This window comes from Erigeron canadensis, chromosome 7 (assembly GCF_010389155.1).
Source record: "Erigeron canadensis isolate Cc75 chromosome 7, C_canadensis_v1, whole genome shotgun sequence".
Taxonomy (NCBI): Eukaryota; Viridiplantae; Streptophyta; class Magnoliopsida; order Asterales; family Asteraceae; genus Erigeron; species Erigeron canadensis.
In genome coordinates, this window is record NC_057767.1 from 34,281,840 (window position 1) to 34,307,532 (window position 25,693).

At 35.0% G+C, this 25,693-nt stretch overlaps 1 protein-coding gene across 1 annotated transcript; it reads right to left on the reverse strand.

The window, feature by feature from the left end:
• Nucleotides 1-15,377: 15,377 nt before the first annotated feature.
• Nucleotides 15,378-18,329, reverse strand: LOC122607893 (transcription factor MTB3). The gene is made up of 2 exons (XM_043780965.1): nt 18,179-18,329; nt 15,378-17,057 (listed from the first exon to the last, which is right to left on the reverse strand). Exon 2 carries the CDS (start codon nt 17,053-17,055, stop codon nt 15,613-15,615), a length of 1,443 nt encoding a protein of 480 aa, XP_043636900.1. The 5' UTR covers nt 17,056-17,057; nt 18,179-18,329; the 3' UTR covers nt 15,378-15,612.
• Nucleotides 18,330-25,693: the final 7,364 nt, after the last annotated feature.

Here is a 25,693-nt window from a genome sequence, read left to right on the forward strand (position 1 = left end):
AAGCCTAGACAGGACGCCGAAAGTTTTGCTACAAAAGTAATTATTTAATGATCCCTTAACGAAAGTGAGGAGGCGCGTCATTTATGGACTAAGAGACCAAGTTGAGTGAAAGTTAAAGGTAATGATATGAACGACTGGTAAACTAGTTGTCCAAGAATGTTTGTTCCCTGGTGAACTATTGAACCGTTTCATTGGACATGAAAGAAAATATGTATGTTAAATAAGTTCTCTTAAAGTGTGAAAGCTAATTGTTGAATGCTTCAAATCGGGACGAGCGTTATGTAAACAATTTTAAGATATGTTTTGGCAAAGTATGAAGCGAATGGTGAACTCAAATGGTGTCTATCACTCTTAGTTTGATTGGGAAAGAGAATGAATGACCTAGAAACTTAGGCAAAAATCATATGATTGTGCGATGGTGCATCGAGATCTATTGTGGTGTTCGTATGCAACCATAGTTATGCCATGTGCATTGGATGTCACTACATGATACGATATGTTATTGAAAGAATAAATATGCAGCCAAAGATCATGAATATAATAGTTCATGAAGTTGGAACCGTTAAAGAAGAGTTCGGAGTAGCTCAAAACTGACTGAAGGTTTCGTGATGAGCAAAGAAAGCTTGTAATAAACAAAGTGGAAATTATGGTCTAACCATAAGACTTTATGGAGGGATATGTTATGTAGTAAAAGTTGGTGAGTCGACCCTTTGCTCAAATGAATCGTGTGAGTTATAGTAGCAGGTTAATGAGGATATGTGTCAAAAGTTCTTAATCGACAAATGAATAGCCTTCGCCGAATGTAATGGGTGTACTATTTATGAAGGTTAAAGAAATCCGGTGGTTACTTGGTTTGATTTAAAGATTGAGCCAAAAAGATAATGAAACGGTCGAAATGTAAAATGAAAGTAAAAAAAAAGACTATGTGAGACACTAAATGAGTTTGGCTATGCTAAGTTAAAGTACAACTCAAGGAAATCCTGAAATGATATGATAAAGTGAGGGATGCGGATAAGTCATTTATTTATGAGTGGCGAAATGATTCTGAGGACAGAATCCTCTTAAGGGGGAGGTAATTGTAACATCCCAAACTTTTTATTTAACGGTTGACTTGAGTCGTTAAGTCAAGGTAACATGTCCGTTACGTCCATGTTAAATTTAGAGCTTATATGTAGTTAATGTGTTATGCGTGTGAGACTTGAATGTCTTATTGATTGACGTAGTAATGTGTTCAAGATGTAGTTATATGCCTTTAGAGGTGTTCAAAGTGTTTATTGAGTTGTATATAGTTCATATAGGTGTTTAGGGCTAATAATGTGACGTTTGGAAGCTTAGGGACGGGTTTTGACATAGGGTGAAAGTCAAAAACGGGATTAGGGTCAAAGAGCAGGTCTTTAGCTTCTAATATCCTTTTCTCTTTGAGCCCTAACCATTCCCCATTGCCATAATCAATTCCTTGTTCGATTTCATCTTCGTTTGGTTGATTCGAGAGTGTTTTGATCAAGTTTTTGTATCCTCATTGTAATCTCCAGGTATTCAAGGTATAATAACATTGATTTTTATGTCATTTCAATCATATAATCAGATCCATAACTGGTCTAGGTTATTAGAAGATCAATTGATGTCAAAAACGTGTGTTTTGATCAATTTGGTAACCTAAAACGTTTAATTATGTGATGCAAATCAAGTAAGGATTAATCAATGATTTCATTGCATCATTATCGTCTTAAAATGGTGAATTTTGAGGTACAAAAGTCGTTCATAAGGTTTGGGGTCGTTTGGGGTGTGTTTGGTTAAGTTTTGGAGGTTAAACAATGAGTTTTGTGCAGAACCAGGACTAGCTGCGGCGCAGCTACTAAGCTGCGGCGCAACTGGAAACCAGTGACACATAGCTGCGACGCAACTTGGTAGTTGCGACGCAATAGCGACGGAATTTTCAAATGGCCATAACTTTTGAACCGTAACTCCGTTTTTGACAAATAAGATATCCACGGAATCGTGAGAGAGTCTACTTTCTAATGGAAATGTTTTTGAAAGATGATTGTAATGTCAAGTTTCCAGAAAGGTCAATTTAGTGAGTGTATCCTGAGTTTCGTCGAGTTATGTAAGCTTTAAAGTATTAATCGAATGTCCGATGCATCAAGCATTGTCATGAGTCATGTTTATAGGTATTTAGACGTGAGTCATGACCTTAAGTGAGTGGGTATTTATTAGCTCATTATGTCGTTTAATGATTATAGGTAGTCGGAATACTTGCAAAGCTCGGTAACTTACGTTATCATTTCTTGTGCACTCCATTGAGGTAAGATACACTACTTTGACACGCTGAGGGTTCAACAAAAATATAGTTTTCATATAATAACTTCCCCTAATGATATCTCGGTTGCTTATGGGTATTCGGGATTATACGGGAGGTGATATGGGCTATGTAGATGCATATAAAAGCCTGAAATGCTACCCCAATGATACGTATTGCTATGAGATGTTATGTATGCTTAATAGATGATATGATATGAAATGATGTACGATCTAAGATGATAAATGTTATGCAATGTTGTAATGATATACGATATGCAATGATATACGATATGCAATGATATATGACGATGTACGCTATGAAATGTGATGTATGAGGATGATATGTGAAATGTGCATGATTACATGGCTTGTTCATCTAGTTCACTAGACTTGTTAAGTTGCCATGACACGTGCACGTTTAAGGGCCCAAACGTAATGATGTATATGTGATGATTGTTTAGGTTGTGTAAACACCTAAACTATATGTGATGTGAAATCGAGCTCGTAAATTTGATGTGAAAGTGTTAAGCTTAACCCGTACTTGCCCTTGCCCGGTGAGTGCGTATATGGTTGCTTGGGTGGCTCCTTGCAACATAATTACGTGGTTTGAGTACCTCCGGGTGGCGTGATTAACCACTAATGTCTTTGAACATACGGATTACTCCTGGATTGGCTTGCCATTCCTTAACGACATTGATGCACTACTGAATGGTGGTTCATCTAGTCGGGTGCGACTTATGTCACACTTAACGAGATGCATATGTTATATGAGATGCGTGACTTTTGTCACAATTATAAAGATGTTCAAATGTGATATGTGATGATACAAAAGATGACTAGGCACATTTAGGATGACCCATCCTAATATGAATGATGTTGATGATATGATATGTAAGTGTGATGATATGTATGGGGATATGTGCCTTAACGAATTAATATGACTTTTATATAATGTTTTAAATGGACAAACGTTTCATAACTTATGTGTTATCTTACTTAGCTAATTCGTTAGCTAACACTTGCTCTTTTAAAATGTGTTGTGCCCTCAGGTCCAACAATAGTGAGCAGGTAGATGTGAGAAGATGTGAGGCATGGGTAGACGATCTTGAAGCTGGTTATAGTTTACCCATAGTGGCTGCTCGCATTAGACATTTGCTTATTGTTTAGATAATAATGACTTGTATTGATTATGTGCTCGGTTGTTTAATATTAGGCAACCGATGGATTTCCATTTAGACTTATTTTGATGATATGGCTAGTAACACCATTTAATGAATAAACCAAACAGATTTTACTGGTTTGGACTTTTAAAGTTAATTCCGCTTCTTTTAACGCCGTTAGGCAAAAGTTTTTGGAAATCCTTGTTTTTAAACGATGGGTGTTACACTCATTTTGAGAGAGCTATTTTCATCCACGGTTACAAAACCTACTTTGGATCAAGAGAAACGTTATGAAGATATGATGTGTTCATGTTGTTTAACTACATTGAGTCGACCTCAAACCACTCCTTGCATTGCAAAGATTTACTCAACCAAACAACATGCTTTTAACAAATTCCATTTAATTGAGCTTGAGAACGAGAAACTCAAATTGGAAAACAAAGAGCTCAAGTCCGCAAATGATCTCATTTTGGGAGAGCTCAAGTCCGCAACTTCAAGCCTATTCACGGTCATTAGAAACACAACTTGCAACCCTGTCAACTCAATTGACTTCACCATCTCCTCTTAATCCCGATTCACTTTCTCCCAATCAACTCATACAATCAAAAAACAACTATTTTCCCACCAAACCCAAAGTTCAATCAAGTGAGTCGAAAATTCACTTTCAGAGCTCTTAAATCTTGCACCAAAACCATCACAACCACCAATAAAGACCAAATCAACCACTATCGAACCACCAAAGAGATCTCTCCCACCACTTCAAAAGTCCAACCCAACCTTTCCGAAATCTGTGCCTAGTTTCCCTAAGACTCCTACAATTCCTCGATTCATCACCTGTCGAGTTTTTAAAGATTCTACCACTAAAGCCGTTCGATTTAAAGATCAATATGGTTGGTTTTCTCATATGCCACCAAAGTCCAAACCTCAATCTCCTATACATGCCCTCAACTCACCATTGATTCCACAAAAGCTACTTCAAAATGAATCATCAAGTTTCAAATCAATGTGGAATTCAATGTTCTTGAATCAAATTGACAAAACTTACAAGAATTTTTCAAAAGTATCTAAGTCTCTTGGACCCGTTCTCAAATGGTTTCCAAAGATTGCTTTAAAGTAAGTTGTTATCAGATGGCTTGTGCATATTTCTGTGTGCAACCCGTTCAAAATCTGTTTTTCTCAATACTAATACTTCATAATAAACCTTCTCATCCACCTTTTGTGCTATCCATTACGGATGCATGATGAACATGGTTCTCGCATTCATCATGAGGGGGAGAGATAGAGATAGAATGATTGAAGATAATGTTCATTCAAGGGGGAGCATGGGAGAACACATAAACAATTTTTTTATATATATTTCTTTTTTCAATTAAAGGCTCTAAATAATTGCTCATCTGAGGGGGAGCACAATGCATAAGTTAATTCGTTGTTTTGAAGATTATGCTCAACTTGAGGGGCAGCTAAATGACGAACATTTTTGGATTCATTAGGGGAGCAAAAATTAGAGAAGATTTTGTACATATGACAAGTTGGGGGAGCTAAAATGACAAATCATGTTCATACCAAATGTTCACTCATTTACAAGCCAATCTTCCGCACTTCACACCAAGCCTAGCTTCCGCATTTTATACCAAGCTTCTGCATTTTACAAGAATCTCAAGTTTTCGCATCCACAGAATGTTTAATGTTCCATCACCAAGTTTTAAAGATCGATGACGATGCATCATTTACAATTCAACACCAAGGGGGAGATTGTTAGCTTTATAATTTAGTGGTGTTTAATTGTAATTATCTAAGTGTGGAAGGGGTATTAGTGAAATTATGATAATGTATAAATACCGCTTCCCACCTCCTTTGTACTTCTTTCTTTCTAATCTACCTTTTATCCTTTAATTCCTACACAAATCATGATGAAAAACATAACGAAAACATAAATTTAACTTTTACAAATTGCGTGTCATACCTTAGTAGTTTTACCGTCGATATCATTTTCTTAAACGGATGTGTTTTGTGTGATGCTATTAAAACTAGACTTCTTACATGAACTATAGTTTGCTTTGATTAGGCTTAGGCTGCAGTTGTTTTACGTGTTTATTTCAAAATTGATGACAGTTTTTTTGTGTTGCAGGTTATAGATCCTTGTTCTGGTTGGTGAAGAAGCTGGTTACTTACCGGGAGTACAGTTTGAACTTTAAAGCAGGTGCAATATTGATGAGTTATAGAGTCCCTGAACTTGCCTCGTGGTTTTTGCGTTTCTACATATATATACTCCAGTATTATTATTATTATTATGTTATTATCCGCTACTTTGAGTATCCAGCTTTTCTGGGTTCGTTATTAGAATGTTAGTAGTATTAACTGTTTCTATATCTGGTAGCTTATAAGAAAAACATTGAAATGATCGACTTAATATCTGATTGTCATTATCATGAATATTTGGCGGTACTTGGTTCCGAATGTATGATTTGCTCTTAAAGCGGTCAATATGCAGACCAGAAACTTAATTCAGGTTTTGGTGTGTGCTATATATGTTCTGAAGCAACGTTTGTTGCTAGCGGGTTTTGAAAATACACACATATGATTGGCAAAATTCCCACTTGTGGCCCCAAGCAGGAGAGACTTATGCCTGAAATTGACTGAAAATACACCTAGATGGTCAGTGCACCAATGAAGCGATGTTTGTTGCTAGCGGGTTTTGAAGTATGTTTCTTCTTTCTTCTTTTTTTTTTTCCATTTTACTTTTGAGTCGGGTTGTAAAACTGTTCAAAAGCTATGTAAGAAAAGTTGATTGTTATGGCCCTAGTCCTGAAAAGAGTTGAGACACCTGATCGAGCAAGTTGTATGAACGTCGATTTAAATACGATCCTTCAAAATTAACATTCACACAATTCTTCAAAATTTTTGTACTATACCGTACTTGTATATATAATACACAACTCCATAAATTAGCACCTCTTCCATTTACTACTTTTGTTCTTGAATTCTAAATGTGATAAATTGTTAAACGTGGAATGTCAATTGTAAGCTGTTTACTAAAGACATGAACACAACTATAACTCGATTTGCGCCCGGATTGTCAACATATCTTGATATAAGACGACTTTGGGATTTGTACAATGCCACAAATGTACAAGACTTATATTCAATTATACAATGATTGAAAAGGTAGTCTGGAAATGAGAGTTGATTTCAAGAGATGGGTCAAACAACATGCTATCCTTTTGCACTCCTCGTAAACAGGAACCTGTAACTGGAGCAAAATGCAGGTCACGAGATCATATGTAGTCATGTAGAAAACTGCTGGGATGATAATTTTGTGTCTTTTACCCCGTCTCTGACATATAACGTCGTGTTTAATTACCAAAAGGTGTGGTATTTTCCCCTCCAGATTAGAAATCTTGCCTCCTATGCAAAAAAAACATATCAACCACCATCAAACAGAATAATTGCTAATGGCATGATCCAAATCCAGTATATACTTATTTATCATAGCTAAGAAATATAATATATGGGTCAATCCGGGTTAGGTTGTAACGCTAGTGTTGAATAGGTCAAATTTAGTAATAAAGGAAATTGGTCAAACGGGTTGATAGTTGCCCAAAACATACTCAAATACATAGAACCTCCTACCTCCTTCAATTAAAACTTGGTGGAAGTGTGATAGTAACTTAATTTGTGTTTCAGGTCAACTCGTTTGTCAATTTATCCAAACCGACCATTTTGCCACTTCTAGTCACCAATATAGATTACATACCTTTGGTTTTGTAGAAGGATATATCCTTAATTGCTAGAAATGTATCTACTATCTAACATATTTCCTCAAGTCTTGTAGTTGATGTGCAATATCTTGAATGAAATTGAGGCCCTCAGTGCCACGAAGTGTGTTACAAGCATGCTTAAGAAGATCAAGATCCGCCTGTAAAGTTTCCATCTTTTGTTTCAGATCCAGTATTTCATATTCCAATGTGGCTAAATCAACTTCAGCACCATCTTTAGAGACCATCTGCATAGTAGTTTCAACATGACTTTCATTTTCTTGAGATTTATCTAGAACCCCATTAGATATCGATGATATGTTATGAGCTGACAAGCTGTTTTCAGCATTTAGATGATCCGACTCAAGCTTTTCCTTGTTTGTTACTCCACTAGACAACTGATGAATCTTCTTCTCTATTGCTGATAATGATTCTAAAATGTACTTCTTTTCATCTTCGAAACTTTTGATGTTGTTCACTGGTTCATCTCCGTATCTGCTTCTATAGTGTTCTAATTCATCTAACAAGTCTTGAATTTCATTTTCTTTTTCTTCCACGAGCTCGTTAGCTTTCTGTAAAGCTTCCATATCATATTCGGCTTGTTCTTCCATCATTCTTAAATACTGTAAAGCTTCCATCTGAAGGGATGCTTTTTCTTGCTGCAACCGTGTGATCATATTCATTGCATGATTTGCAGCAACAGTAGCAGCGTTTCGTTCTGCTTCTAGTTCAGACTGCAATAATCTCATGCAGCGTACATCATCTTCTGCTTGACGTTTCACCCTTTCTAAACCCTCATATTCAATTTCACTAACAGTACTTCCATCTAATGATCTCAAATCAATTTTTTCTAAACAACCTGGGCACAAATCACTTTTTATATTGGTCGGTGAAGTTGTCTCTTTTGTAGGTTGCATCACGGGTAACGGTTTCTTATCTTTTTCCACTTCTTGATGATAATTTTCTTCGGATTTATTAATATGATATTGCTCGGAAATGAAAGAATCAGGCTGTAGTGAACGAGAATAACAATCTGGTGTCAAAGACTTAGAGCGACTTCTTGAACTTCCATCATGATGGATCTCTAGAAGCTGTAGAGATCCTAAATCAGAAGCACTTTGAGAATTCCTTGAAAAAGTCATATATCTATGTCGACTACCCATGTCATTTGAGATGGTAGCAGTTTTATCAACAGAATCAGTTGATAATCTTCCTTCAGTATTTGAATTGTTAGCTGTTGATTTCAACTTTTTGCTTTTTTTGACTTTTGGGCGATCACTTTTCTTGGATTTTTGAAGAGAAGAACTTGGCCCAGTTTGGAATGTCAATAAATTCAATTCTCCTAAACCTTGACTAGTTGAACAACTTGGAGTCGAAGACGCAGACTTAAAGGTAAAACCTTCATTCGGGTTAGTTTGCAGAAGTACTGGAGATGTTAGATCAGAAGTACTGTATGAACTTCTTGTAATATTTGTGTATAGTTTTCGACTATCTTTGTCATGTGAAAGAAAAGAGTCATCATAAAACCCATATTCATGAGGTTTATGTAAGGAAGTGCTTGGTAAATCACTTCTGATGGAGTTCGCTGATTGTAACCGCTGCTCATCTTTCTTGGATTCTAGACTTTGACTTTCTTTAACTTTGTGAGCGAATTGCATAGAATTGAGGGAGCCGATATCTAGTGAATTAGTTTGGATCTTTGGTGTCACGGATGCAGACCGACGTCTTGAACTTCCATCACGTTGCATATTTAACATAAGTGCACACCGAAGCTCAAAAGCACTATATGAATGCCTTCGAGGATTAGGGTTCTGATTACGACTAGCCTTGTTATGTGGGTGAAAAGAATCATCCAAAGAGCGACCCCCATGAGTCTTATTAAAAGAAGCAGTGAATACATCACTTCTAACATCAGATGATGAACCCAACCCATTCATGGGGATAAGTGGTGGCAACAGCTTCTTATCTCTTTTGGCCCTATGATGATGATGATGATGATGAGCTCGGTGAACGTCTCCCAAACTATGTCCAGTTGAACTATTTGGTGTCCATGATGAATGCATACTGTTTAAGCTTTTGTCAACCTGAACTTCTACTATAAGTGCCCGACCCAAGTCAAAAGCGCTTACTGAGTGCCTTCGAGGAACATTATTTTTATTTTGATTTGCCACACTACGCAAGACTAGATAATCATCGAAAGATCCATGCCATTTGGTCTTGTCAATTGACAAACCACTTGTAACACCAGATGATGAACTGTGGCTTTTAACCGAGCTCATTGGAGGTAATGATTTCTTATCTTTCTCACCTTTTTGGAACTTTGACGTTTGTGGGTCTCGTGAACTATGACTTGCTACAGATGCTGAATGACTCATCAAATTTTCATCAATCGGCATGTTTAGAAGAATATCACCCCCAAGCTGGATAACACTATATGAATGCCTTCGAGGAATCCTGTTCTGGTTATGAATACGATTACCTGTGTTACGTGATACAACAGAATCGTCCAAAGATCTTACGAAGTCTATTTGTAGAGGGAATTGGAATGCACTGAGAGAACCAAGATCGATTGAATCAGAAGAAACATTTGGTGTCAAGGATGCTGAATGATTCGTTAAACATTCATCAAAAGGTGGCATATCTAGTAGATATGCACACCCGAGCTCAAAAGCACTATATGAATGCCTTCGAGGGTTTTTGTTTATATTATGGCTACTACCAGTCTTACGTGAGACATAAAAGTCATCGGAAGATTTATACCCATAAGCCCTGTTTGAAGATGGCAATGACTTCTTATCTTTCTTTGCATTTTGATGTGGGGTTTGCATGACATTTTGAGAAGAACTAGACCTTATTTGGAAGTTCAAATTATTCGGTTCTCCAAATCCAAAACCACCAGGATCATTTGGTGTCGAATATGCAGAATGACTTGCTAAACTTTCATTATAAGGCATATTTAGAAGAATTTCACACCCAAGCTCGAAGAAACTGTATGAGTGCCTTCGAGGCATGTTGTTTTGATATTGATTACCTGTGCTACGTGAGACCACTGAATCATCCAAAAATCCATATTCTTTGCTCTTGTTTATAAAAGCATTTGATAGATCACTTCTAAAATCAGATGATGAACCCATCCTATTGATAGAGCTACTTTGTGGTAACTGTTGGTGATCTTTCTCGCCTTTTTCTACAGGGAACTTCATCCCACTGAGAGAACCATATGGATCCAAAATTGCAGAACTTGTAAAACTTTCATCAGTGGGGATGTTTAGAAGAATATCACCTCCGAGCTGAAAAACACTGTACGAATGCCTTCTAGGAATCGTATGATGATTATGATGACTACCTGTTCTTCGTGATATTACAGAATCATCTAAATGCCCATAAGCTGTTGGTACACGGATTTTAACATTGCTTGATGAAACCGAATTTTTGTTAATCCTGATGTTTGGAGGAACAACTTTCACGGGGTATTGAAATTCTCCTAAACCATGACCAGCTGAACTATTCGGTGTCAAAGATGCTGCTCGTCGTGGTAGACTTTTATTATTATGCATTTCTAGAAGAAGTGCAGATCCCAAATCAGAAGCACTGAAGGAATTTCTTGAAAACAGATTGTATCTATTCTGACTGCCACTACTACATGCGACCATAGAACCGTCCAAAGATCCATACCCATCTGCATAGCTGAAGGGAACCGATAAACAAGTAGAGTTCCTTGATGACGATAATAGCTTCTTATCCATCATAGCTTTAAAAGAATCACTTTCTTCAAATTTTTGTTCCAATCCTGCTAAACCATGCCAACTTAAACAATTGGGAGTCAAAGATGCAGAGCGTCGAGGTAGACTTTTATTATAATGCATCTCTAGAAGTGCAGACCCCAAATCAGAGGCACTGTAAGAATTTCTTGAAAAAGTCTTGTATCTATTCTGACTACCGCTGCTACATGACATTGTCGAACCACCAAATGATCCATGCTTATTGGGTTTATTTAAAGAATCAACCCATAAACGAGTAGAGTTCATTGATGATAGTTGCTTCTTACCTTCGGTTTTTCTATTCAATTTTGCCAAATTATGCCTGGTCAACCAATTGGGCATCAAAGATGCAGAACGAGTTCTAGTTCTTGTCCTTGTTCTTGAATAATCGTTATCTTGCAGAGAGACAGACGTGAGGTCAGGTGTACTATAAGTACGCCTCCCAAGAATCTTATACTGATTCCCACTATTTGTATCATCTCTTGAATTTCTTTCACTGATGCCTGCCACTTTGGAAGTTCCACCACCATCATCATCAGAGAAAAGAAATCCAAACTCTGAATCAGAAGTAAACTTGAGCTCGGGATATCCTATAGGAAAAGATGCATCCTTATGGCATTGTTTCACCCTATTTCTTGTCCTCTTGGGCCTACCGTGTCTAGCAACATGAGGCAAAGGAGGCTTTGTAGTAGGTTTAGATAGTTTTGACCCAACCAGATTTGGCTGGATCAATCCTTGACCAAATGGCTTTTCTTTCCATTTCCTTTTACAACAAGAACAATAAACACCAACCAAATTCTTATTCATATATGATCTGCGAAAATTAGATTGGTTTTGTAATGTTGCAAAATTGAAACAATCTTCACACATTTCTCGTACATCCACTAACTCGTTGTGAAGATCACAATATATCAGATTTGATAAATCTCCTTGGTGCTTATTGCAGAACAAATGTAAATACGATGAAGATCCACGTTCTTCGTTCTCAAAAAAATGGTCAAGCCTTGAGCACAACAAGCATGGTATTTGGAGGTGGCATTTTTTTGCAAATTTCGTAAGAGAATAAGCCAATGCCGCGTCAATAAATATCCAAAACATCAAAAACCATTCGCATGCAGCCATGAACAAGTAATCCTTAAATCCATTTGTGGCAGCCATTGTTAACAAACCCAAAAACCTTCACCTCCAAGAGGACATATAACTAATCGAGCACACCCCAAATGAGATCATACGATCCCTAATTAGGGTTCAAATGCTGCAAAAATAATTTAAAGACTAGATTAAAATCTCTATCCTAAATAACGGATTAGGAACGAAAGTACAAACCAAAGTTGAAACCAAAACTTACAATATGAATGAAAACCACGCCCTGGTCGCGAAATGCAGAGTTTCACATGATCATCTTAACCTATGGATATATATATTTTTTGAAGATGGGAAATGGAAATGTGCTTTTGAATTATACATGCATTTTTTTGGAAAATGAAAAGGTTGCTAGAGATCAAACATTTGTAAAATAGGAGGTAAATTAGGAAAAGATTAATTAATATGGATTAAAAGAGTCATTGTATTTTTGGCTACAAAAATAATTGGACCATTTGATGTACATATATTATACACCATAAAATAGTTGCTCAGTGGCTCATGATATATGTAATCTGTGCTAATATGCACTTGTGGCTTATGGTTTTCTGAATGAACATAATTCCTCATAATAATTCCAACCATTTCCATATCCTCATAAAAATGCTGAGAGGCTGTTGCAATAGATCGTATTTTCTTTTTATAATCAGATGGATAACTGACCCATTACCGGTCCAATTGACCTTCATGACTACAATGTCCTGTGAAATGACTACTATATGAATTTGACATATATATATATACTTGGTACTTGCCTTTTCAACTCTGATTCTTACTTGAACTAAGAACTTTAATTAGGCATATCCCTAACTTACATGCTCAATATTTTGTGGATTTATGACAATATATGTATAAAATGCATTACTATTTATATATAGGTTGTCTTTGGTGGATAGTGAAGCTTGTTACTTAATATCAAGAGTTATTTCATTCAAATATTATGCATTACTTGCACTACTACTGAAGTTTGCGATTTCTATAAGTCGCAAGTCTTGAGTCCCTAGACTTATGCTTCTTTGAGTATCTAACTACTAGTATCATAGTTTCGTTGTCTTAATAGTTACGGACTTACGGTCCATGATTTCAGGTGCAAAAATATTCTGCTTCCTAAAGCTAGCAATATGCTAACGGCACTAAAAACTGCATTAATAATTTCTTTCTAAAACGTTTTAAGGCCAAAGTTTGCATATATGCTTTAAGTAGTAGGATTGTATCAACAAGGTCAAAAAAGACTGCTTGTCCATTACAGGATGTACTAAGTACTTAGCAATCTGTTGAGAGGGCCAAACAGAATTTGACATGGTCTATTTCTATCCTCATGAAAAACATTGAAGTTAGAAACCGTCACAACATATTGATAAATCATCAATTTTTGGCATCAAATGACTCTGGATAAGAATAGTGTTTTTTTTTTGCTGAGTCCTAATCAATGACAGTCTTGGTTCATGAACTTACTTTAACACTCAATATAAATGTTGGAAAATTTATGACCATGATCAAATTCAAAAGTATTTATAAATTCATAACAGACACGTGTCCACGTGGGTATATGATATCTTTTATCTTTTTGAAAGGTGTGGATCATTTGCTCGCAACTGGAGATCTAGCTTACGCTGTCTTAACCGGTCCGCACTAGAGAGCCCTCTCACATTCAATACCTAGTAGCGGGACTCAAATCTGTTTCACTATAAGACTTTATTGTAAAATTCCTTCAAATGTCCTTCTCATGTAACGAACTCGAAACTTCCAGCATGTAAAGCTGGTGCTCAACCACTGGGCTATAATGGGAAGTACGGGTATATGATATCTGCTGCAAGCTTTTAAAATTTTTAAAAAAATAATATGATGTATTTGTCCCATGAAATTCCTTAAATGTAAAATGTAACACGTTGAACCCCACATAGGTGCTTCTCGTTGCGTGCTAGCTATGACATGACATTCATATTCACTTTATTAAACTCTCCAATCATCTTTAGTTACATATTTGGACGAAGATGATTATTAGATAGAGTTATATTGGTAGTGACGTAGTGTAGTACAAGTAAACCCCCCCTTCTCCTTTTTTTTTTTTTTCCTTTTTCCCTTTGCTCTAATTCATATGAAAACTGAACGAATGAAAAATAAGTGGGCCGGTTTAATTTGTATAGTTGCAAGAGTAGTTACAAGTGAAAGTTGACAACTTTGACATGACATGACATTGAGAATAACTATTAAATAGTATGGCCCGGTCCGTTGGGTCCATTACCGCTTCGGCTGTCTACACTCAAATCTGTCACATATCTTTTCCAAAATGTCTTTGGAAGCATATATACGTTGCATGCCGTCGACAAGTTTATTTCCTTTATGTCAATACACTACTTTCATAAGCGGTACTGAAAACATCCCTAAGGAAGCATAATTAAAAAAACTGTGAAAAATAAATCTAAAAGGTGTAAAATATTAAAAACTGATAGAAAATTTTAAAAAATCATAAAAATTTAAAAATACATAGCAAAATCTAAATTTCGAGAACGACATTGGCCCCTTTGCCCCACATGGTACCGCATCTGACTACTTTCATATGCTTTATTGAGAATTTTACTTTTTTGAAGTTTCAACAAAGAGTCAATAAAATAAAAAAATATTTAAAAAAAAAAGGTAGAGGATATACACCCAGGGTTGGCTGTTTGTTTTCTAGGCTTATACTTTTTGGCTACAAAATCGTTTTTCATAATATACACGTGTCTTGACTAGCATAAGACAATGACTTGCACTCGAAAAGTTGTCTTATAGTAAGTATTGTTTACTTTTGCTACTCGTATTTTATTTGTCGTAATTCGTAAAATAATTGTTTAATTTAAATTCTTAACCTTTCTACTTATATAGTCTTTTTGTTAAAAAGAAGTCATGGTCCTCAACCCATTTTGGGCTAATTCTAGAGTTCATGTTGTCGTAGAGTAGGGTTCCCAACCGGTGGTCCATATTTACTGCACCCCTACCTATGTGGCTCCACAAAAAGTTGCTCGTTTTTGGTCTTTCTTTTTGGGGAAAATTGACATAGGTTTGCAAAAGAGAAACCAAACCAGAACAAAGACCAAAACAATATCTGCATCTATACCTCCATCCAAATTTAAGATTTTTTCACGATTTGTTTCTCTGTTCGTTCCGATCTGAATCACAACAAATCATTCCAAATTTCAACAGAATCGTTCCACAATTGCTTGCGTAGAAATTTGTCGAATGATTTCGTAATGGATACACACAAGACGACAATCCAAAACTACCAAATCAGCATGAACATTAGTATAAAATTCTTCCCTAAGTTCAACATATCGGTTCTTAAAAAATGGCTACAACCCGATTAACTTCTATAATAAATTTCTACAAGAAATAACACATTGATCTACAGAACTACTAAGAACTAAGATGGCTGTAGTTTATTTATAGAACAAAAAACAAAAATAAATCCCATGTCAAGATCTAGTAAGATGTTATCTTACAAGTTTAGCATCTGCATTAATCCAAAAAAGCTGAATCCAGCCTCTCCTTTAGTTGTTCTGCAGCCCCACCACCAGCAGCCTGAAACGAAAATGTATGTAACACTTTCCCATCTTCTGTAGTTGAAACATTTGTGTCTTGAATTACCAACTCATGTTCCCTAAACGTTTTTATGACCCGTGCAACAGGATGATCATCCAACGGGCAGCTAGCTCTTACAACTGCATCATCTTGTCTAGCCATAAAATCAACCTCAGGTGTACTATTAACCTCTTTTTCGGCTTCCAACATTCTAATTTTTGACTGAAGGTCGGTTATGTAAGAAATCGCATCACCAAGAAGAGACGCTTTATCCATTTTTGAAATATTTGGGACCACGGCTCGTAATGCGTAGAACCGTTGGTTCAACTTCTCACGCCTTTGTCTTTCGGCTTCCACGTGGTTCAACGGTTCTTCTCTTCCGTTTGCTGGCTTTCTACCTCGTTTTCTAGGCTTTCTATCATCTTGGTTAGATTGATCAAGAGCTGACACTATTGCTTGTGAATTCAGTACTCCATGGTTCATTTGAGGAAATAACCTCCCGTTATTATCATCTACCCTATGCCCATTTGATGAATTCCCACCAAAAACATGGCCCATTTCATAAGAATCACCTCCAAAATCCATATCCTCTTCGACTTTTGGGGAAAAGCTAATACTAATTGGACCAGATTTTACACCGCCACCGCCGCCACCAGTGCCGAGACTTAATTCCTGTCCGAAGATTTTTGGTAAGCCTTTTGGGTGGCAACCGTTAAGCAAAGTCTTTATCATTGTCATAAAATTTTGGTCTTCAGTGAGTGGCTTAAAAGAAGCAACCTCCAAGACTCCTCTTTTAACTGGAACAAAAACAAGTGTCTGAAACCGGGCCAATTTTGCTAAAAATGATCTGGATTGGTAATGTTCTTCACAACTTTTGACATCAGAAGCCCATATGGATCGACTTGTATTAAACGATTGAGACGGACTAGAAGGCTTATCAAATGGAAAGAGATAATACATCGATGTCAAATATAACATCTCCAAATCAGAAATTAGATCCATCTTTGATGCAAGATTTCCTTCCCCGGGTCCCTTAAAACACGAATGCAGCCTATGAAGAACCCTCTTTTTCCTTATATTTTCTTCTTGTTTATTAACTACTTCACTATCCCTCGACTCTTTATAATGACCATCGCCCCAAATCAAAGCCGACTTACCTGATTTTGTATTTGAAACTTGCCAGAAAATGGCATAATTCCAGTCAGAGCCCTCGAGAATTTTATGAAGACTCTCTTTGACCCCTAAGTCGCCAACTTTTGATCTAAACTCGTCAGGAACCTTATTTGAAGCTGACCACATCAAAAAGTTGCAGGCTTCACGACCCAACACACTCTCTAAAATGCCTTTATCTTCTTCTAATAACCGAGATTTGTCTCCCATGTCTATAAAAAAGAAAAAGCAAAGACCTTTAACAACAACAATAGAGCAAACGCGTGTTTTGAAATTATAAACCTGTCTCCATTACGTAACCTATCTTGAACTATTGACGTTCAAACGTGTGTTTTAAAATTGATTATCTATTAGCATTAATACTCTTTAGTCCCATTCTTACCAAAATTCTTTGCTTATGCTTATCCAACTATTTAGGCTTAAATAATCAATTTGATGGTAGCCGGAAAAATCGTTAACAAAGGACAGACCAGCATTATTGGTATACCATAACGACACTTTTATCTATCACTCCCTCCGTCCATACACAATTGTCCATCAGACAAAAGCACAACGCTGAAAAAAAGTGTAACTATTGCAGCTTACTTTGGGACCGATGGAAAACTTCCTTAAATAACCATAACTCATCAGCATAAGTTATTACCATATTACGATTTCAAACAAAATCAAAACAACATACAAACACCCTTAAAAATCTACGAGTATATAGGATAATTTGTTACATATCTAATTGCAAAGGTAGATAAATTGTTACATATCTAATTCCATATCTTAACCTCCTCCATACTCGAGGTATTGAGGCCCAGAACCGTGGAAGATGGCAGTGGGCAGTTCCTTTCCTTTCTATCTAATTGCAAAAGTATCAAGTAGTCCAATAACATATAATAACTTCCAAATTACACATCAAAACACCCTTAAAAATCTACAAATTTGCTTATCTTTTCCCTTAATTCTACATTGAATTAACAAAAACAAAAAAACCTTTCACACAAGGAATAAGCCTAAAAGAACACAACAACTATACCCAATCCCATAATGCGCAGAGTACGCGAAAGCCTAGAAAAACAAAACACACAAAAATCTTGCAAGAAATTCTAAAATTTTAAAGCTAAGGCAACTTAAATTACACAAAAAATCAACCAAATTCTTCTTATTAAAACATGGGTTCTCTTAAAAATCTAAACTTGATGAGAAAGACTTCATGGGTACATAACAAACAAGCAAATAAGACCTAGATCTTGCAAAAAGATTTGGTTTTTATGATATTTTAAGCAGAAACATAACAAGAAAATCAAGGGTTTTGCTGGGATTTAAATAAAGAGGGAAATCATACCTTAAATTGTTTGTGGGGATGATGGGAATAATGGTGTATGGATATAGATATAGAAACAGATATATACAGGTCTAGTAAAGAGTTGGTTTTGAATGGATGCTCGTGTACCATGTGAGTGAAACAAAGGCGGTTTTGGCATGCTCATATAGATCTGAGTGAGGGCCTTTGCCTTTAATTTATATTAGTGTAACGTGAGAACCTTGTGGATAGAATAATAAACATAAAAACATGGGAGTATATTATAAGTTTTGGTCCTTTTATAATTTTTTGTATATAAAAGTTGGTTTTTAAGATTCAGTTTTGGTGTTTTGTTTTGAACTTCTTTTTAGACGACTTTTTTTGGTAAGACGTGTTGTAAGTTTTTAGACCAGGTTTTAAATCTTATTATACTATTCGCGTGTTGCGGCGGTGATAGGGGTGGTGATGGAATGACAGCAGTGGCGGTGATGGGGCGATCTATATGACGGGTTCCGCCCTTAGCCCTACGGGTTCCGCCTTCGGATTAAAAAATTTGTCGAAAGTATATCGAATGACATCTCTAATGAAAAAGTATGAGATTTTAAGAACACCCATATAGTTTTTATAATTTATCGACGTACGGTTTTTTAGATAAAAGATTTTGAAGGAATTGAAAAAATAATTTATGGAGGAGAGAAAAAAAAATGATTGGTTGTGATTTAAGGATAGAGAAAGGGTAATATAGTTATTTTAAGTAAATATATAATTGATAGGAAGAACATTTTGAAAAAGTAAATGTTGAAACTTAAAATGTTAGACAGAGATGTTTTGCTCTATAATATTATATATATATATATATATAGATAAGCATTTTAAGATAATGAAAAAAAAGTTACAAACTCATGAGAATATCGGATTATGTTGTGTATATCATGGCTAAATACTTGATATTCTTTAAATATCTTCTTTAGCACCTTGTTCAGCATCTAGCTAAGGTTAATGACATGTTTTTAGGAATTGACATCCTTTAAAGTTAGGTAAAGTTATGAGATTATAGCCATCGGATTAAAATCAATAGTTAAGATTAAAAAAATCATTTTTAAATCTTAATTCTTGATTTTGATTCAAAGGGTTAAACTTCTTTTAACATTACCTATAAACTATAAAGTTACTTGAATTTTAGAGAATTTGTAACCTGTTTTTAGATATCCTTAGCATATTTATAGTATTTATTATATGTTTGTATATGAAATAAATATATGTAACGATATATGTATAGTTAGAGATAAATTTAAAGAGTTTTTAAGAAAATGATGTGATAGTTAAAAGACGTCTAAAGACGCCCGTGGCATTAGAGATAGCTTTATTGTGGAATTTTCTTATTCTAAAGTTTAATTTTTAAACTTTGACATGATTATTTTCCATTAATCATACTTTAGATCAATGAATAACTAACTCATTATTTGGCCCCTTATTGACTGGTTTATAACCAAATGACATAATGCAAATCATGTAACACTCGTAAGTCGTAATAAAGCAACATGGGGTGAGTTAGAAGCTCGCCAATGGTTCGTCCATTGCCTCGTTCGACATACAGGGACGAGTCCACACCGTTGGGTGGGACTCGTCCGGCTAGCTCGTTCTTGCAGGGACGAGAGCGTTGCTTGATTATTATTACTTTGTTTTTTCTTTTTTGAATGCAACGGCTAGTTGCAAGTTTTTAATATTGGCAAAACAGGTCCCTCAATGTCACCTTTGTATCAATTTGGTTCCTAGAAGTGTCACATTTAGTCCCTTTAACGGCTACTTTTTTGTAAAAATCAAACACATTTTATTATCAAACGACATTACATGATTAAAAGACATAATTAAAGAACAAATTACATGATTAAATCACGAAATACATAATAACGTTTCGGTTACTCGTCATCATCTTTGACTGACATCTTTCCGAAGCCACGATTAGCATATTCGTTTAGCCACCACTTGTCGTGTTGGGGGCATTTGACTTCCCACGTTGATTTGTCTTCTCCGCAGTTGTCATGGTACGATTCGGCCCAAGTGCATTGGTCACCCAACGTGTGACCGGCTTAAAAAACATCATCGACCACCCTCATGACCGTCTTGCTCTCATCCTGCATAAATAATGAATATGTCTTTTCGTGTTTGGAGACCTTGCGGCCTGGTGCTTGTAATGCCTCAACCTGCTGCTCGCATTGTCACCTTTTCTCTTGTAGGTAATCGATGACCCCAGAGATCTCAGTTTGAAGGAGGGTGTCCTCTTTGATATCAACCATGATTCTTGTTTTCATCTCATTTTTTGTCAGACGAGGTCGGTGAACATTCTTTTTTGATGATAAGGACGTCATTTACTTAGAAAGAGTGAGTGAGTTTGTAAAAAAATAAAACTGAATTGTGCTATGGCTTGGTATTTATAGAATCACAATCCAACTAGCCGTCCAGGGACTAGATATATTTTTGAAATTTTGGCCGTTTGAGGGACTAGAAGCGTAAATATTTTGAATTCGAACGTTGGATTTTGCTTTTTGACGTTGGGGGAGCGTCATTTAGTTTACCTATAAATACTGGCCTCTTTGATCAAACATTTCTGATAAAATCACAAACATCTAAATGACTTCTTCATCAAGACCCCCTAACCGAAAACCACCAATGACTGTCGATCAAGTGGATGACAGTATCATGGCTGATATATTCGACCACGAAATGTTCAAAGACGAGTTTGTTGCAATTGGTGAAAAACTAAATGTGAAGAAGCAATGGTGTCAAGAACAAATTGATTATTTACAAACTGAGTATTGTACCGATCTTGAGAGTCAATACTTTATGTATTTGCAGGGGATCAAGAAGATTCAAGTTGTTGTGCAACAACTAGCTTCTGCAGTCATCACCTTGAACCATTTTATCATAAGAGCTAAAGCAGTTTATGTGATGAAGAAATAAATGGTGTAATGTTTTATGCGTGTTATTGCTTTATTTTTAAATAAATTGTGCGATGTATCAAGTACTGTAATGTTTATTTTATAAATAAATTGTGTAATTTTTCTATGTGTGAATAAAGTGTTTTTTATTTGTGTATGTTTTTGTTTGTTATAATTTTAGAGGGTTAAAAGTGTAAAGTTTGGATAAATTGGTAGAATTAAATAATTGGGGGTCCAAGACTAGTTTTTGGTGGATGAGTCCATTGGGTGCATTTTGGGAGGATTAGTCCTTAAAGTGTTTTTTTGCTGATGTAGCGCTAACAGAGACTAGTCTTTGGGGATGAGCGGGTTCGATTGGGTAGCCTCTTATAAGCCCCTAATTATCACTTTTATGATGCATGTCTATTACCATTGTACTAATAAAAAGTCGTTTTTATTGATCGGTGTTGAAGTAGAATTAAACACAGGACCACTTTCTCCGAAATCTTCCACGCCTGGCTCCACGTGACATTTGTGCTAGGAGTATGATACGGTTATTATAAAAGCCTAATAAACATAGGACCCGTAAATGATATTTGGATGTTTTGTGTGATATCATAAAATGGATCCCATAAGATGAGAAAAATAATACTTACACAAGAAAAAAATCACACACACACAAGATACTAAGATAACATGGGTTAAAACTTAAAACGTTTGTCACGAAGGAGTACAGCTTGTTACAATTAATCAAGAAACCATAAGTCTTTTGACGCTACTTGTGTTGGTCGAATCTTCATTTGGTCGAAGCAATTTGACCAAAATAAAACACGATTTGACTTGTTTCATATTTAAGAAGCGAATTCTAATCAAATTATTTATTTTTGATGGATGGCATGATTTTGATTAAAAAAAAAGGTTGTATTGCAATCCATCTTAAGACGAAAATTATGACTAACACTAATAGTACCAAAACGATATCGTGGGTAACTGAAAATGATACGGGCGATACCAACCTTACACTCATCTTTGATTAATAGTACCAGATTTAAAAAAGGTAAATGTCGAGGAACTCTTTAGTCCCGTAAAAGAATTTTTCCTCTCAAGTTAGCAACCCTGTAACGTTGTCTGACAATGAGACTCAAGAAACCTTGGTTGATTGAATATGTTTTTGTAGGAATTCGAACCTGGATAGTGTTCCCACCAAATAGCTTTTTAGGAGGCAGTTGGGCACTTAATTGTAACCCATATTTTGCAACCTCATGATATGATTGGTGAGTTAGTCTCATCAAATATACGTGTGTAACTAAGTACTCTGGTAATTTTGTTGCAATAATAATATAATATCATTTTTACAATATTGAAGGGTATTCACGTACTGTAATCGTTTTTCAGAATTCAGAACTTTACTCAAAATGTTCATATTTTTTTTTTTTTCCAAATCAAATATCGTAATCGTCTCAAGATACATGAGTGAACACTTGAACAAAAATTAACACAAACATCACTTTTCATGCAATCGTTTGGTGAATAACGGAGTTGGTTTTCCAATTTAATAAGTGATTTTAGTAGAGATACATTCACCACGTGCTGATTTTCAAACATAATCATTTTAAGTGGCCGAAAATGGCAAATATACTAGGATTGCTTTCTTTAAAAAACATTCTAAACATTTTATTAAGTTACAGAAAGATCATATTAAATATATGTGTGTGTTGTGTGTGCATGTTTTAACTAGATGCATTCACCATGTGATGATTTTGACCCCTATAAAGATATCATTGTCTAATGTATATGTTCAATCAATAGTACACAACCATTGCTAAACTCACGAACCGTTTGAAAAAAAAAAAAAAAAACTAAATAACCAAAAACCATCTTCAATATACGAAAATACCCAACTTTTTTCGAATTCACAAAAAATACCCATAAAATCGCAAGACCGCAAGGAGGAAATGCGGATCGCAAGGGACTTGCGATGCGATCCGCAAGCAGTGCTTGCAATCTGCAAGCGATTTTGACTTTTTTGACTTAAAGATAAGATTTTTTGTGAGATTTTCTTGTACTTGTTAAGATAGCAATAAGATTTTTGTGTATTTTTTTTTTACTTATGAATTTACCAACAACTTTTCACCATAGATTTTTTGTGAGATTTTCTTGTACTTGTTAAAAGCATGAAGGGATACTGATTGTTATCGATATGAAAATTGAAAAACCACACGAACCGTTCTGACACTTAACTCTAATTTTATTTTTATTTTTATGAATTTTACTATTATACCTTTTTATGTAACATTTCAATAAAATTTAAAGTAAAAATGATTAGTAGAAACTCGAAATGAGTTCAAACTAGTTTAAACAAACATTAATATGTATTACTATAAACTAAACCAATACCATGGTGAAAGGTTGTTAGTAAATTCATAAGTCAAAAAAGTATACGAAAATCTGCTTGCTATATTAACAAGTACAAGAAAATCTCACAAATTTTTTTATCCATAAGTCAAAATCGCAAGGACTGTTTGCGGATCGCAAACATTGCTTGCGGATCGCAGCGCTTGCGATCTGCATCTCTTCCTTGCGGTCTTGCGATTTTATGGGTATTATTTGTGATTCGAATAAAGTTGGGTATTTTTGTATATTGAAGATGGTTTTTGGTTATTTAGGCTATTTTCTTAAAAAATAAAAAATAAAATTAGAGCAAGATAGACAATGTAAATTTGTAATTTATATGTGCACTTTAGCTTATGTGCGATCTTATCGTTAATTCAGATTTATGTTAGTCAATAGTCAGCAAATTAATATTGCTACTAGGACGTTGTACATATTTTTTTTTTATAGAATTGTTATAGTAGTCATGATGCATTTTCTTCATAGATGTTTCACAGTGATGCATCCTCGATTGTGTGTAGATGAGCGAGCTTAATATGTGTGGTGAGGGGTTGGAATATCCTTATACAAGAAATTGTCGATATATAAACAACAACGGAACTTGAATACTTACTTTAGGGCTAATAATGTTAAAAATTAAATTAACGTAACAATTTGAGAGACATTGATTATCATCTATTATACAGTTTTTTAAGACATAAATTCTATGATCACATGTGCACGAATGGTGTTGTGATCACATGTACGTAGGTCGATCATGTGTATGCAAATATTTTGTAAATTAACGTTTTCATGAGATTGTTAATGATCAAATGTATATAGATAGTTATATGAACATTTGTAAGCAATTTGCAATTATATAGTCATATGAACATGAATAAGTAATCATATAGTAAATTATTTTTAAGTTAAATAAGGTTTCCAAAGATTCCTGCTATTTTTGGGTTCCTAATATAACTTTTTCCGACTAAGTATTTTAAATCTAAGTATATATGACAGTAAGAATAATATGAGTATTGAAAAAAAATGATATAGAAGTAAAATACAAAAGAAGTAAAGGTCACAATACTTCGTTTATTTTGGGTGAAACTAGACTTATGTCCGCGCAATGCGACGGTTGTGGGGTAGTGATAGTGGTGACGGTGGTGGTGACGACACTAGGGACGGTGATGGGGGCGACGATGGTGGTGAATGTAAAAATAATTGATGTTAAAGGTGATATTGTAGTTATTTTAAGTGTTGATGGATCTATACTGTAAATTATTTAATTAAAGGTATTATAGTTATATTAGATGAAGATGTTTAAATTAATGAATAAAGAAGAAATCTATTTTTGATTTTTCAAAGAGAGAAAGTTTAAAGAAAAAAAATGGTTTGTTTTATTAAATGGCACATATTTATGAAGATATGAGAGAATTTAAGAGAGAAACATTGGTTGTCTTGAATGCGGTCCCTAATTACTTCAGCTTACTAATTTATAATGTGATTTATATATTCAGTGTCAAGAAAATGATAATAAGACGTTGCCACGTTCAATCTAAATGAAACTAACGAGACAACTAACAAACCACGGATTGAACTATGATTTTGTGCGTAAAATTCTGAGATAAATGCTTTTGATTTTGACTAGTACATCCAAAAAGAAAATGATAAATCAACCTAATTTGTATGCCTAAAAATTAATCTAATCATAAGATGATGACATATGAAAAATCAGGGGGCAAGATTTGAAAAGAAAATTAATAAAATCCACGTATCAAATTTTTTAGATTTTAGATTGATTTTTAGGCATATATAACTCTGATCCATATAACTATATAACGAGCATAATACTAGCACGTTACGGCGAAATTTTGTTTTAGGAGTGACAATTTGTTATAAGGGTAGATACGGTAATTTAGTGTTGTAGTGTACGGAAGACCATTTTGAGAACCATATATATAGTGAAAGGGGTTTTTTGGAAGAAAAAAAATGCTTAATTTTTTAAAACATACCATAAATAAAACTTCAAAATGCTTTATAAGGGAGTATAGATATAAGTGATTGTAGGAAACGGATCATGTTTATGCAAAACGAACGTTGTTTATCAATGACATCAATCAAAAAAGTTTTTCATGTTTTTCATGAATTTGTTACAAAACCATAGTTGCAAACTTAAATATTCGACACTCTCAAAGTCTCAATTACAATACTTATTGATCCATATCATATTATTAAACTGATGAATCCTTTAAAATTAAAATCACAG

Excerpts from the sequence above, each read along its gene's own strand:
- LOC122607893 (XM_043780965.1), bottom strand. The coding sequence starts at position 17,055 with ATGGGAGACAAATCTCGGTTATTAGAAGAAGATAAAGGCATTTTAGAG.